The sequence below is a fragment of the Urocitellus parryii genome, chromosome 3, assembly GCF_045843805.1.
Source record: "Urocitellus parryii isolate mUroPar1 chromosome 3, mUroPar1.hap1, whole genome shotgun sequence".
Classification (NCBI taxonomy): domain Eukaryota; kingdom Metazoa; phylum Chordata; class Mammalia; order Rodentia; family Sciuridae; genus Urocitellus; species Urocitellus parryii.
The window spans coordinates 150,360,770-150,375,711 of NC_135533.1; the positions used below are offsets into that span (position 1 = coordinate 150,360,770).

The 14,942-nt window shown below is 58.8% G+C and overlaps 1 protein-coding gene across 1 annotated transcript in view; it reads left to right on the forward strand.

Annotated features, from left to right (window-relative positions):
• Wscd2 (WSC domain containing 2) overlaps positions 1-13,119 on the forward strand; it is an 83,923-nt gene extending 70,804 nt beyond the window's left edge. Inside the window, exons 7-9 of the mRNA XM_026409210.2 lie at positions 2,295-2,459; positions 4,601-4,801; positions 11,282-13,119. Of these exons, the coding sequence (XP_026264995.2) occupies positions 2,295-2,459; positions 4,601-4,801; positions 11,282-11,634 (719 nt within the window). The 3' untranslated portion in view covers positions 11,635-13,119. The remainder of the gene's footprint in view (positions 1-2,294; positions 2,460-4,600; positions 4,802-11,281) is intronic.
• Positions 13,120-14,942: the final 1,823 nt, after the last annotated feature.

Genomic DNA, 14,942 nt, shown 5'->3' on the forward strand with positions numbered 1-14,942 from the left:
CAGAGTCACACAGCTAAGACAGGGCAGAGTTGGGATTCAAACCCAGGCTATCAGGGTCCCAAGACTTCACTGCTAGACCGCAGCTTTGCAACAGACATTGAGAATCTTTCACATTCGTCATCCTATTTAATCCCGTGAGGTTTATGAGCTGCTTTATGAGTGCAGAAACTAACCTCAGAGAGACCAAGAGCCATGTTCAGTGTCCTGAAGGTCCCCGTGGACACCCAGGGCGTCTGCTTCTCAGGCTGAATCACACTGTTCCCTGCAAACCCTGCCTGGCTTCAGAGGCTGAGCAACCCATCCGCTTCCTCTTTAGTGTGGAGTGGGTCTCCTCCTCGGGGTTGTTCCTGATCTCCCAGGAAGGGTTGAAGAAGAAAGGAAGGAGCCAGCTCCGGCCCCCAGCGCCCATCATTATGTAAAATAGTCAGACCTCGGGGACAGAACAAGGGTCCCGAGGGAGCAGCCTGTGCTCGGGGACGTCCCGCCGGTTGGCCCTGTGCCAGGCTGACTTCATTATCAAGCCCTCCCCTTCCCTTTCCCGGGTCCCCCTCATTCCCCACGCATTTTGGAGTCGGTGGCAAGCCTTAATGAGAGCCCCCTGTTTCCATGGGATTTTTTGAAGCGGTGCATCCGGTGAGAGCCGCTCTCAGGTCACCACCTGGCTTCCATGCGGAGGTGGCCCCTACCCTGCAGCCACAGCTCAGAGCCACCACGGCTGGCCCTTAACAGGGCGTGGGCCGTGAGCCAGCAGGGCTCTCCTCCATCGGTCCATTTTACAGCTGCGGAAACTGAGGCTCCGTGGAACCATTTCTTCCAGACGCCCGGGAAACCAGTGGAAGAATTGGGGTTGGAATCTAAGACTTCAGACCCGTCTGCCCTGCCCAAGGCTGTCGCCCTAAATCAGCAAGGCTCACAGTAGGGCTTCAACGAGCTGCAGCTCTCCCAGGACAGCCGGGACCCAGGGGAAATCTTGGGGTGAAGTACCAGAGAGCAGAGGGGACCTGCGCCCTCAGGGCTGCGGTGGGAGGTCCCGGCCCGTTTTCCATGAGCTCTGCGGGGAGTGGCCCCCGGAGGGAGGCCAGAGGGTGGGGGACATCGGAAGGGCACTCGGCCAACCCATCCTGCAGATGCGAGGACTGAGGGCTGAGAAGAAAGAGCAGCCCCGTTGGAGCCCTTTGGCGCAGGGACAGATTCCCTGCATCATCTCATTTAACCCCCGGGAAACCCTGCAGGGAGCCATGGTCCCCATCCGCAGGCCCGTCCCTCTTCCCTCCAGTCCACCCGTCCACCAGCCCCTTCATCCGCCCACGGGAGCATCTGCCAAGGTCGTGGGGAGTCACAGGTCATCTACGGGGAGGGTTTCTGACAGTCCCGGTATGAAACCGTGGTCCCCTCGGGTTGCAGGGGAGGTGACAAGGTCCTGTGGCCTAGGAGTTTCGTCCTGTGCCTTCTCCGTGGGCGACAGGCCCTAATGCACAAATGCTCATGATGGGTGACAGTTGCCCACTGTGTTCAGGACAGTCACCTGCCGCCGCCGGGGTCTGCAGCCCGGGACACCAGGCTGCGCCCCAGAGCCAGGCGCGGGGCGGGCTCGGTGGGTCTAAGTCCGCGCCGATGTTCGCACCAGAATAAAATCACCCACGATGGGGCGTCGCTTTGGTTGAGCCACTGTGACTGTGTCCCGGGATCACTGTTGAGACCAGCAACGTGCAGGAGACAGACCTGAAGCTGCAGTGACAATAGCTTCTGGAGTCAGTGGAGGGGGGACCGAAGTCCCAGGTCCTGTGACAGCCAAGGACCAAGCAGGCAGGAGGCAGCGGGACCGGCAGAGTCCCCCCAGGCCGCGGGGCAGGAGGGGCCTGGGTGGGGCCGGGCCTGCCACTCAGGTCCTGGAGGTCAAGGTGACAACTTTGGGCTGGATCCCGTGTAGATGGGGCCGCTGGGGGAAAGGCTGGGGGAGAAGGCCAAGGACTCGCTCTGCTGGGGGAACCGCAGGGCGCAGAGGCTCCACCCACCCAGCGGCTTTCCTGGATCCCTACTATGTGCTGAGCACCTGCTTGTCCCTTTTCTTGCACTATCTCACTTAACCCTCGCCTGGATCCTGGGGAAGAGCCGTGGCCCTGTTTTACAGATGGGGAAACCGAGGCCCATGAAAGTCTGAGCTGAGAAGTGGGGGGTGGGGTGGGAGTGGGGGGTGGGGTGGGAGTGGGGGGCTGAGACTCACACCCTGGTCTCCCTGGGACAGGCCCGACCTGCCCAGGCGCTGACCCTTGTCTGTGCCCAACTCTTTGCAGACAACCGCTGCATGGACAGAAGGTTCCTCCCGGCCAGGTCCAAGCAGCTGATCGCTCTGGCCAGCTTCCCTGGGGCCGGCAACACGTGGGCCCGGCACCTCATCGAGCTGGCCACCGGCTTCTACACCGGCAGCTACTACTTTGACGGGTCCCTGTACAATAAAGGTGAGGAGACCGAGTGGGGTGGCTCTCTGGGCTCCGGAGGGTCCCCACGAGGAGCATCCACAATGCCCCTCTCGGAGCACCAACAGTGTGCGGGGCACCTCATGGAGGTTCAGAGCACCACGGATGCTCTCCTGGCCCCTGTGCCTGCTGTGTGGTCTGGTCTAACCCTGCACAGCAAACCTGGGTTGGGAGAGAGGAAATAACATGCCCAAGTTCCACAGTCCACCAGGGGTTGCGCCCTATCCTTTCCTGATTCCAAAGCCCACGTCCTTGTTACTCTATCACACGGGCAAAACATCCCTAGGTGTCTGACTGGGGAAGTGAGTTTCTTTTGGCTGTGTGACCTTGGGCAAGTAACTCTACCTCTCTGATCCTGCATGACCATGTACAAATAAGAGGTAACAATACTTACCTCGTGAGGTTGTCAAAGGCAATAAGTTGGTACTTGCAACATGCGCAGCAATAGTAAACAGACTATGAGTATTATGGTCTGGGTGCTGATGAGGAAACATCCCTGAGCCCTAGCTGGGGAGAACTCAAGATGCATGTCTTTTCCAGGGAGAGAAGCAGAGGGGAGGCAGAGACTGGGAGGTTGGAGTCGCAGGGCAGAAGGCCGTGGCCTGCCCTGGAACCCAGCTCAGTCGTAGTCATTGCCTCTGGTGGACTTGAGCTGTCATTGGCTAAGTGCCTGTTATGTGCCAGGCTCCGTGATGAAGGTTCACATCAGGATTTGAACTCGGGCCCTGTGCTCCTCCACCCAGGCTGCCCTGTCTTTAGGGGGGTTTCTGGGAGGAGCCCAGGCAAATTCTGGAGCAGTGGCCAGAGGGGAAAGGCTCAGAGGAACCCTCGGCTCAGCCACAACCTGACCCTCCCTCAGGATCCTTGAGGCCAAGGACCCACAGTGGCTTGATGTCCTGCGCCCTTTCCAGCGGCCCCTGCTCCAGGGTGATGTGACGAGGAGGATTCTGTCCTCCCTCAGAAACACAGTGACCGCCTCGTGGATCTGCCCATGGAAAGCTCGACTTTCGGGGTGCACCGTGGTCTCTGTGGCCAGGGCTCGTGATCCCACAGCCTCCTAACCTCAGGGACAGGGACACCAATCCCTAGGCAGAGGCAGAGCCTCCAACTTTACTGAAAGTCCCACCCGAGGCTTCTCAGCAGTGAGATTTGGGGCAAGAGTCTCGACCTCTCAGAGTCTTAACTTCCTCACCTGGAAGATGGGGCGGTCAGTACTGGACCCAGATTTTCCAACAGTGAACCCACAGGCCTGTGAGATAAGAGGGGTGAGGCTTGGTATGGAACCTACATTGTCTTCGAAGTGACCAGTGACCTGGACCGTCAGCTACCTTGGCCAAGGGCAGGTGGTCTCTGACGACCTGGGAACCACCAGGGGCCTTTCAGGTCCAAGGTCAGGCTGACCCCAGTCCACTCCTCAGGATCTTGGGAGCGTCCAGGGCTCGGTGTGTTTGGGTCTCTCCCCAGCCCTAGACTGACCCCAGCCTCCCTACTTTAGTATTCTAGAATCGCAGGAAGAGCGACTCATGGGGCGAGGTGTCTACTAAAATCGTGACTTTTAAAAAATAAAAAAGACAGAAAGGAAATATAGACCCTCCCTGTCAACGCGCCCACCTGGAGCTGGGTCTTTTTGTTTGTTTGGTACCAGGGATTGAACTCAGGGCCACTGGACCCCTGAGCCCCATCCCCAGCCCGATTTTGTACTTTATTTAGAGACAGGGTCTCCCTGAGTGGCTTAGGGCCTCGCTGTTGCTGAGGCTGGCTTTGAACTGGCGATCCTCCTGCCTCAGCCTCCCGAGCCGTTCGGACAACAGGCCTTTTTATCAGACGTCTCAGTCCCCCTGAGAAAGGCCGATGGTGGCGGGTCACAGTCAGCTGAGCTGTTGAATGCCCTGCCCGTTCACTGGGGGCTTCCCGGGAGCTCATGGTTGGCAGTTGGGTGCAGGCAGCGAAGACCCTGCCAATAGCGGCTGCTATGGCAGAGGCTGGCACACAGTAGGTGCTCCAGAATTGCAGGAGCGGATGGCTGCGCGAAGGGATGGAGGGCGAGGATGCGCGGCGAGCGCAGAGGCGGGTGGGGGGCTCCGCCCCCCGCTCCCCGGCCCCAACCTCTGGCCTCGGCCTAGGGTTCAAGGGCGAGCGCGACCACTGGCGCAGCGGGAGGACCATCTGCATCAAGACGCACGAGAGCGGCCAGAAGGAGATCGAGGCCTTCGACGCCGCCATCCTGCTCATCCGCAACCCCTACAAGGCGCTCATGGCCGAGTTCAACCGCAAGTACGGGGGCCACATCGGCTTTGCCGCCCACGCGCACTGGAAGGGCAAAGGTGAGGCCGGGCGCGCAGCGGGGCCGGAGGGGCCGGGGTCTGTGGAGGGGGGGGGGGGGGGGAGGGGGTGGCGGACCTGTGCACGGACCCCAGAAGGACGTTCCTAAGAGCCCAGGGTCCTGTTGCTGTCGCTGAGCGCACAGAGCCGAGCTGCTCTGCCATCCACTGACCACCACACCCCCAGCATCGGCCTCCACCAGCCGGGCACAGTGGGACAGGGCCGGCCTCTGCAGCCGGCCTCCTGGGCGGAAGTCCCAGAGCTATCCGTTCCTGGAGAGATCCTTGACTACCCCGAACTCAAGCTGCACCTCTGCAAAGGGACCATTAAATCTGGTACTGGGCCTGGTGCCCTGGCTCACACCTGTCATCCCAGTGCCTTGGAGGCTGAGGCAGGAGGATGGCGAGTTCAAAGCCAGCCTCAGCAAAATTGAGGTGCTAAGCAACCAACTCAGGGAGACCCGTCTCTAAGTAAAATACAAAATAGGGCTGGGGTGGGGCTCAGGCCATGAGCTCTTAAGAGCCCAGGTTCTCAGAGCATCATTTCATGAATTCTCCCAACAGTCCAGTGTTGGGAGGCTCAGAGAGGTTAAGTGACTCTCCTCAGATCACACAGCTGGGAAGCAAGTGCTGACCCCCAAGATGATCTACTAGTAGATGACAGGGCTGTGTGGCTGTGTGGCTGAACATCTCAGCACAGAGAGCTGCCCAGCCCAGACTGTGGCCTGAGATTGGAAGTTAGACCCAACTGCTGCCGTCTTGAGTGTCCCCAACACCTCCAGGTCTTAAAACCCCATACTGACAGTGTGGTGATCCCTGTCACCAGTCACTGCTACTGAGCCTTAATGACAGTTGACCTCCTTCAACCCCTCCCACAATGATCCCCCATTTTATAGCTGAGGTAACCCAAGTTCAGAGAGGGCAAGGAGCTTCCCAGAGGGAGAGGGAATGGGGGGTCCCCGGTCGGTGAGTTCAGAGTCGCAGTGAGACCAGATGATCAGGTTCTGGGGCCCCTCTGGGCTCAGGCCTGCGGGCCCTGCACTGCGATCATGGACTGTAGATGGTCCTCAACTTAAGATGGCCCGAGGTCCGAGGACTAGAGTCTGTTTTCCTGTTTCCTTAGAGTACTCAGTAAATAATTATGCGAGACGGTCCACACTGCGTTCTAAGGCAGGCTTCATGTAGATGGCTTTGCCCGGCTGCGGGCTGAGCTGGAAGGTCTGGTGGGGCAGGGGACCAAGTGTGTTACCTGCAACATTTCCAATCTAGAATGGCTTGACTGGGAGCACCGGTCAGTGAGCTGTTGGTGGCCTTGAGCCACCTGGCCCAGAGGCGCTGACACCCACAGGTTCTCTGTGACTGTGAGCCGATGGGAGCTGGACCCTGGTCCAGCCTCCAGGAACCAGGCAGCGGCCAGCCCAGCCCCTCCCCACAGAGCAGAGCACGGGGGTCGGCAGCTCCCTCCTCCACGTGGTCTCCATGCAAAGCCTTGGCCTGCCTGACCAGCTGTGCCCTGAGTTCCCAGCTCCCCCCCCCCAGTGTCCCTCTCCCAGCCCCACTCCCCCTGTCGGTGAGGGCTGGAAGCTGGACAGGGGTGACGCGTGTTCCCTCGTCCCCAGGAGAAAAGAGGCCTCTGAATTATTTAACCGTTGGGAGTGAACCCTGGTCCCAGGGCGACTGAGATGTCTGTGGGTGCTCGTGGCAGTAGCGGGCCCCAGGGGACAGCCCCTGCTTGCCAGAGCCGGGGCAGACGGGGGAGATCACGGAAGCCCTGGTGGGCAGCCTGGGCTGCCCGTCGGAACCCCCAGAGGAACCTGGGGGGATCCCAGTGCCCAGGCTGCAGCCCTGAGCGTCACCGGGGTGCAGCGGAGACATCAGCCTGCTTGAAGGCTTCTCAGTTCCTTCCCAAGAGCAGGGGGCTGACAACCTGGGTTCTCTGTTATTAACAGGGAGACCGAGGCCAGTCCCTGGGACACAGTGTCAGGACTGGCCCCAGAGGGCAGCTCTGTGCTCAGACCGCCCTCACTCCCAGGCCACGGGTGGGGGGGGGGGCTAACCAGAGAAGCCCCAGAGCCCTGAGCATTTGCTGTCTCATCTAAACCCTCCAGGAGCCCGGGAAGGGACAAGGGCCGCTGTCATCACCCAGGTGGGCCACGTCACCTGGCTAAAGCCCCAGACTGAGCCGAATTCAAACCAGGCACTGCCCACCAGGCTCCGCTCCCCCAGGGACGTTGCTGGCCTCCTGGTGCCTCCAGAGGTCCTCCTCTCCCGGTTACCCGGCCACCCACCTTAGCTTCAGACAAGTCCCCTGATTCCCAGGAGCACCCGCCCGCCCTCTTTCCTCATTGAAAACAGCCGGGACCTTTAAATCACTGCGAAGGAAGGAATGGCGACAGGCTGAACCTAGAGGCTGTGGGTGGAAGGGGTCCTCCACACTCATCTCCCATCAGCCTAGGGTCCCACATCAGTCCGGGAAGAGGCCCCAACATCCCCTCCCAGGCCTGACCCCTGTCTTCAAGCAAAGAGCCCCCCAAAGCGCAGTGCTCCCAGGCCCCACCCTGCGGATTCCTCTTCTGCCCTGGGATCCAGAGTTTGAGACCCTTGCTCTTGAGTCTGCGCAGCAGCAACAGCTTGGCCAGGGAGCTCATTAGATATGCAAATTTTCAGGCTCCGCCCAATCGCTCCTGGATCTGAAACTCTGGGAGTGGGCCCCGCCCTCTGCAGTTGTGGGCCCCGCCCCTGGAGTTGGCCCCGCCCCTGCCGCTGTGGGCCCCCCTCTGCAGTTGGCCCCGCCCTCTTCAGTTGGCCCCGCCCTCTGGGAGTTACCCAGGAGAACTCAGGCTTAGGCACCTCTCCTACTCAAAGTGTCAAAGTGCGGCCGCGGACCCGCAGCACCTACACCACCCAGGAGAGTTACTGACTAGTCTCAGGCAGGCCCCAGCCTCGTCTTAGGGAACCGAATCTGCATTTTAACAAAATTCCCAAGTGCTTTGAGCCCACTTGGAAGTTTGAGACTTGCTGCTTTAGGATGCGCTCGGTGTGAGAGGGGAGGGTCCCCCTTAAAAGCAGAGGCCACCCAGCTGTTGTGTAGACCCATTCCCCCTTACCTTTGCCCCCCTCCCAATTATGGCTGGATTGAGGCTCCTACGCCCCCCTTTGGTTCCACAACATTAATTTTACAACCTCCCTGGAGCGAGTCCAAAGTAAAATTTTATGTGATCTGATTACACAAGGTGAATTGTCCTGGATCTGCTTAATGAAACAGAGACTGTGCTTAATGATTCCGGGGGGAACTAGGTAGAGGCAGCCATCCGTCAGGGCTGGTTCCTCTGTGGACAGGAAGATGGCCAGGCGCACCTGGGGTGGGTCCTGGTGGAACCCGCACTGGGGATGGGGCCGGGTGGCTCCGTGTGCCTTTGTTACCGGATTTGCAGGCGGTGGTCGATGACCAGGAACCCTGAGTTAGTTGAGGACTTGGGTTTTAATTTTCTTCTTTTTCCCAGTGAAGTCACTTGGGAGCTTGGCCACAGGACGGGGTGCAGAGGACAGATGTGTGGCAGAAACATCGAGGCTATCTGCTGAGCTCTGGGAGGGAGGCTCAGACCCACGTGGCGGGGCATTGGGGGGGCGGTCTCAAGAGATGCTGGGGGGGACCAGCATCAGCTCAGACGACCAGCACTTACGGAGCACCTCCTGAGCCCCAGATGTTGTGCCGGGAACTTTGCAGACCTTCCTCCGCCCAATCTGCACCATGTCTGTAGGAGGCGGCCTCATCTGGACTGCTGATTTGCAGATGGGTAAACTGAGCCTCAAGGAGAGCTAATAATATCCTCAAGGTCACCCCACTCAGGCGGAGAGGAACTGCGTGTGGAGCCCCCGGCCACCCGATCACAAAGTCATGGGTGAATAGACCCCGTGTCCTAGGTGACAGGCTGAAGGGCCCAGAGGGTGGAGGAGAAGACAGCTGCCCAGGACCCATCAAAAAAAAGAAGGGCCACAGCCCGTCACACCAGGGCCTCTTCCAGGGTTGGTGTGGAAGCTGGAGCCAGGTGCAGCCTGGGGCTGACGTGGGTTTGAATCCTGTCTTGGATGCCAATCGCCTCATGTCTCTGAGCATCCTTTGCCTGGGTCTCAGGTGGGGCTAGCCATTCCTACTCCGCAGGCCGCTAGAGAGACAGGGTGAGATTGGGCAAGGTGCCCCGCGCAGCCCCTGACGCCCCCCAGAGGCTCCCGCAGCGTCCATTCCCAGCTTACACCGGGGACAGAGGAGCCTGGTCTCCCCCAGAAGTTTCCAATCAGCAAAAACAGTGTGTCCTCTCTGTCCCGCCTGCATCCAAGGCCTGGGCACCCGGGGGAGCCTGAGGGACCCGCCACCGTGCACACCAGCCCCTCCTTTTTCTCCAGGGCCACCCTCAACCCCCCACCCACCCTTTGGCATCTCTCAGGGTGGTCAGAAGTGACAGGGTCTAGAAGTGTGGGTGTGGGGGGTGCTGGGTGGCATAGCAGTCACCTCGCAGTCACCTCCGGTGACCGGTGACCACAGCAGCTGTCCTGAATCACCAGGGGTGCTTGGAGGTGACTCAGGAGTGGGGAGATTCTGGAGAAGCAAAGCAGACCCTGCCACCGCTGGATCCTCCTTAATCACCAGCTACATCTGGCCTTAACCCATTGTAACAGTACGGGCCCAATTAGCCAGAGACATTGTCAATAATTTATTTTAAGAATAAAAACTATCCCGTCACCACCATAAATATTTCTCAAGCAGCCGTGGGACCCCAGGAGGGGACGGGGGCGCAGGAGTCTTCCACAAACTCCGATGCATTCTGCAAAGGAAAAGGAGCCCTTTATCACGTTTTGAGGGTGGTTTGCGGATTTCAATTTAGTTCAACAGCCATTCATGGAGTCCCTGCTGAGTCCCAGGCCCGGGGAGGTATCTAGGGTGAGGCTGCGGGTGCCTGGGAAAGAGAAGGGGCTGGAATCAGGCAGGCTTGATCAGGATGATGCTTCTTGGCTGTGTGACCTTGAGCAAGTCGCCTCACCTCTCTGAGCCTCAGTCTCCTCTCTGGTGCTGAGTGAACAGGAGTCCTGATTTCAGGGTAGTTGTTAGGGTTAAATGAGACAATGGGTAGCCATCACCCAGCAGGAGATTCAGATTTAGTTGAAAACTAATAATAACTGCCCACACACACATTCCCCCCAGGGAGGTGCTGGGTGGCGCTGAGCCCACAGAAAACAGTAGTGCCCGTTTGGAACTTCAGAGCACCTGCCCTGTGGTTTTCCCTCTGGGCTCAGAGTTGAGGCGGGAGTTCCTTTTCTCTGTTCCCAGCATCCTCCTCTCACCTGAGAAGAGAACAGGGTAGCAATCACAGCTGGTTCGAGCCTCCATGCCCACAACTGCATGCGATTCCTGCTTCCTCTGTACAACAGCCCCATTATTACCCTCCGAGTAGGGGCTCGGGCCACATGGGACACGTTAGCCGCCGTTAAAAACCCAGAACTTGAAGCCAGATTGCCTGACCTCAGATCTGGCTCTGCTGGTTATTAGCTGAGTGACCCTGAGCAAACTACTTAACTTCTCTGTGCCTCAGTTTCCTCTCCTGTTGAGTGAAAATGATGATGTCCAACCCCACAAGGTTGGGAGGATTCATGGAATTAATAGCTATATTAGCATAGCTATGAAAATACAATTATAGCTGGGCATGGTGGTCATGCCTGTAGTCCCAGCTACTCCAGAGGCTGAGGCAGGAGGATCGCCAGTTCAAAGCCATCCTCAGCAACTTAGAGAGGTACTAAGCAACTCAGTGAGACCCTGTCTCAAAATAAAATGCAAAATAGAGTTGGGGATGTGGCTCAGTGGCTGAGTGCCCCTGGGTTCAATCCCCTGTATCCCCCCCAAAATATATGATTATAGGTATACACCATGATACATAATTGACATGTTAATATAAGTTCTATATAATTTATGAATGCATTTGATTCTATATTATAAATATATTATTTATATGTGATACATGGTTATTTACTTATTACATATATCACATATATTACATGTATTTATGTATGTAGTATACTTCTATAAAATTTAATGGTATATAAATATGCATGTATATGTATAAAATATGCATATATCACATATATTATATATTAATCTTGTATAATTATATAGTGTACACAATTTACATATTTCCTATCATATTTTCTATATTCATATATGTAGGGTGATGCGCATTTTCTGTCATCTATGATTGTGTATTTCTGTGTCCTGTGTCTCTTACGTTATCTTTCTATGCCGTAGTTACCCAGGTTTATACCTAGGGCTGTGCCTGGCCGGTGGTGACACCAAGTGGTGCCACCCTCCTCGGCGAGGAGGGCCAGAGGCGGTGCCAGGCGGAGGCTGAGGCTGAGGGCGGGGGCGGGGCTAGCGCGGTCAAAGGCCGCTCCGCCCCGGGGTCCTGCCTGACCGCTGGCTCCTCCTCTCCGCAGAGTGGCCGGAGTTCGTGCGCAACTACGCCCCCTGGTGGGCCACCCACACGCTGGACTGGCTCAAGTTCGGCAAGAAGGTGCTGGTGGTGCACTTCGAGGACCTGAAGCAGGACCTGTTCGTGCAGCTGGGCCGCATGGTGCGCCTGCTGGGCGTGGCGGTGCGGGAGGACCGGCTGCTGTGCGTGGAGAGCCAGAAGGACGGCAACTTCAAGCGCTCGGGGCTGCGCAAGCTCGAGTTCGACCCCTACACGGCGGACATGCAGCGCAGCATCTCGGCCTACATCAAGATGGTGGACGCGGCGCTCAAGGGCCGCAACCTCACGGGCGTCCCCGACGACTACTACCCGAGATGATGCGGCGCGGGAGGGCGGCGGCCTGGCCACGCCCACTCACCTGGCCTCTCCGGTTGGGGACCGCCCCGGTGGCGGCCGCTGCTTGCCCTGGGCGAGCCTCCTGCATGACAGAGGAGGCTCGAGGGAACCGACTGTCCAGGTCCCCGCGCCCTCCGCACCCGCCCCTTCCCTCTTGGAGATGCGGGCTACCTGGCTTGGGGAGTTCTGGTCACGGGCACCAGCGTCTTGGGTCCCCCGTGTCCCTGCGTCCACCACTCCGGGTTGCACTGGTGGGCTGCAGGGTTCACCGTGGTCGTGGAGATGAGCTGAGTGTCCTCCCCCGAGGGCCCGGTGTTTGGGACCTTGCCCGGATGGCTCACGGGGCAGAGCCTCGCTTTCTCCAGGAAGCGCTTGCTGTGACATGGCTCAGGTCACCTCCTGTTTGGGAGAAAGACAGCTGGCCGCGTCCCGGAGGCCTTAGACGTCTGGGGTCTGGGTGGGTGGAGGAGAGCGCCGTGCTCACGGCAGAGTGGGCACCCCAGGCAGGTCACACTGTGGCCCGTCCCCCACCAGGCTGGAGTCGCACCCCCTCTCCTCCCTCCCTGCCCAGCCCCCTGTCTAGGAGGTGAACTCGGAGTCCTGGATCCCATTCCCAGGGCTCCCCGGGCACCCGACAGAAGACCCTGTCTCACACCTCGATCTTACACTGCCCTGGTGACCCCTACCAGTGGGTCCCGCGCTATCCAGGTGAGAGCGCCAGGGGGCTCCAGATCAGAAGGAACCGCGCCTGGAAGAGATGCCCCTCCTCCCCAGGCCCCGGCCTCCCCTTGACCACAGCCCAGTAGGACCCGCCTCCCCGGGGTCCCTGAGGAAGGGGTCAGAATGGCCCATCAGCTCCACGCTCCGCTGCTTTCTTGACGCCGAGACACCAAACCAAAGGATTTCTGAGGACCTGAGTCACTGATCATTCATTGACCCGAGATCCCCTCCCGCCCGCAGGTCGGATCCTTCGGCTTTTACATCCTGTCCACAGGACCCTCCCACGAAGTCCATGCAAAAGCCATAGGTCACTGCCTCTTCGCCATCCTGTGCAGGGCGGCCCCCCTGAGCCGCCCCTCTGAAGACGAAGCTCGTTCCAAACAGCAAAGGGGCCTGGGGAAGGCAAGTGAAAAGAGATTTATTTTTTTAAGAGGTCTATGACGAATACATTCCGCCCCCTGGACCTCGGCCTCGCAGAGAGAGGGCACAGGAGTCGCACCTGATTCCCTTCTCTGGTTCCCACGACTGTAGGATCTGGACCACCCCAGGCCGGGCCAGGGGGCTCTGAATGTATTGTGTACCGAGTGTCTTTCCCCCGGTGAATTTCTAGTGTTCTTTCACAAAGCAGCAGCGGACTTGGCCTCCACTCCCACTGGGAGGGCAGCTGTCTCTGGGAGATTCGGTCCAAGACCTGGACCAGCTCTTTGCCGGTGGTCACCTTGGACCACCCGCCTCTGTCTGAAGATTCCTCAGGTCAACACTATCATTAAATGAGAGTTTTGTTGATAATTCTACCACGTGGCAGAGTGTTGTGTTCATAGACGGGATGTTTCCTCTGTGTGTGTGTGTGTGTGTGTGTGTGTGTGTGTGTGTGTGTGTGTGGCAGAGACAGACAGGTAGACACAGTGACAGAATATCTGGGGCAAGGGTTGGTGTCTAATCCTGAGGTCACTGAGATAGGGCGGGGAAGACAGAGCTCTGGGGACGGGGCATGAGGTTGCTTAGAGCTGAGGACAGTGTCCCTCTCCTCGGGGCTTGGTCCTGGCTCCTGGACACCATTCTGTGCTCTGATCTGCGCCCCAGGCTACCCTGGGACCCCATTGTTGAGCCAAGTCTGAGCTGGTCACAGACAGAACCCAATCCAACACCCCTGAACCTGGCTCATAGCTAAACCCTGCTCACAGACTGAGCCCTGATCCTAGGCACGTGCTGATCCATGATCTAGGTCTCCTACTGATCCCTTGTCCACACTCCACTCGGAGTCCCAAGTCTGACCCTGACCATACCAAACCCTGACCCTGCTCATTGACTTCACTCCCACCTGGGTCAGTCTGCCCAGAACCAGGGCTGACAGTGTCTCCTGACTGAGCCCTGATCTCTGTCACCTGAGCTCCAATTCCGGCCACAACCTGAGCCCTGGTCCTGGCCCTGGAGGAGTCCTGACCTTGATCACTCTGAGCTCTGGCCTGATCTCAGACCAAGCGTTGGCTCTGGTCCCAGGCTTGACCCCAGAACCCGTGTGCGGCCAATTCCCCTCCCACCCTCTACGCAGCCCGTTCCTCCCAGCCAGAAACCAGGGACGCCACAGAGCATCCAGCTGTCCTGGATTCTCCCCCCCCCCAACTCACAGATTCTGTGCCACATCCCACTCCCCCCTCCTTCATGGTGAATGACGGGAAGGTGGGAGGAGCTGGGGGCCAGGGGCGGGGTAGATGGACAGGCTGGCGCCCTGCTCTGTCCAGGGTCTGCCTTTGCCACCCCCTCGGCAGCCCCCTGGCATAGATCTTTATGGCCAGCCTGGGAAGGACCTTGGTCCTGATTCTAGGGACCACACAGGCAGACCCCCCATCCCTGCAGAGCTCCCACTTAACCAGGTCCCGAGCGGATACGTGTACGGGGCCAGACAGCTTCAGGAAGATGCTCCTGGACAGAGAAGGGGAGGACGTGGGCTGCCTTCACGGACACTGAGCTGCTCAGAGCTGAGATCAACTCCCTTTTCTGGGGACAGGGAGGCTCGTGCAATCACTGGCCTGAGCACAGAGCTCAGCTGCTGGCCTCTCCTTCAAGGGCCCCAAAGCCCATCCCGTTTGCAGAAAGTGACAGTCCCCCTGTGTCCATGGAGGAAGAAAAGCTGCAGATCCCAGTGGTCCTCGGTGCAGGGACGCCAGGCCCCGCAGCGGCTGAGAGCTGCCATCTACTCCAGATTCTCTAGGAGCCCTGGAGGTCACTGTGAATGTCTCCAGGGGACATGTGGGAGGGGAGAGAGGATAGAGATGCTGGGGACAGGTCCTATGCAGACCCCTCCTCCTTCTGGGGGCCTGGCTCCGCTCCCCCTCCCCTCCTCTGGTCCCCCCCCCCGCCTCTTCTTTGCTCTCCTCCTCCTTCTCCTCCCGATCTCTCTCTGGCTCTTTCCTCCCCCACCCTCCCGTCACCCCATCGCCATCTCGTCCCGTGGTCTCCTCTCCATCTCTGTCTCTACACCCTGCCTCTGGATCCTGGGCTCTCCCCCACCCCTGCCGTCCTCTCATCCTGGGGAGCGGGGGCGACTCGGCGGGATGCAGACGCAGTGA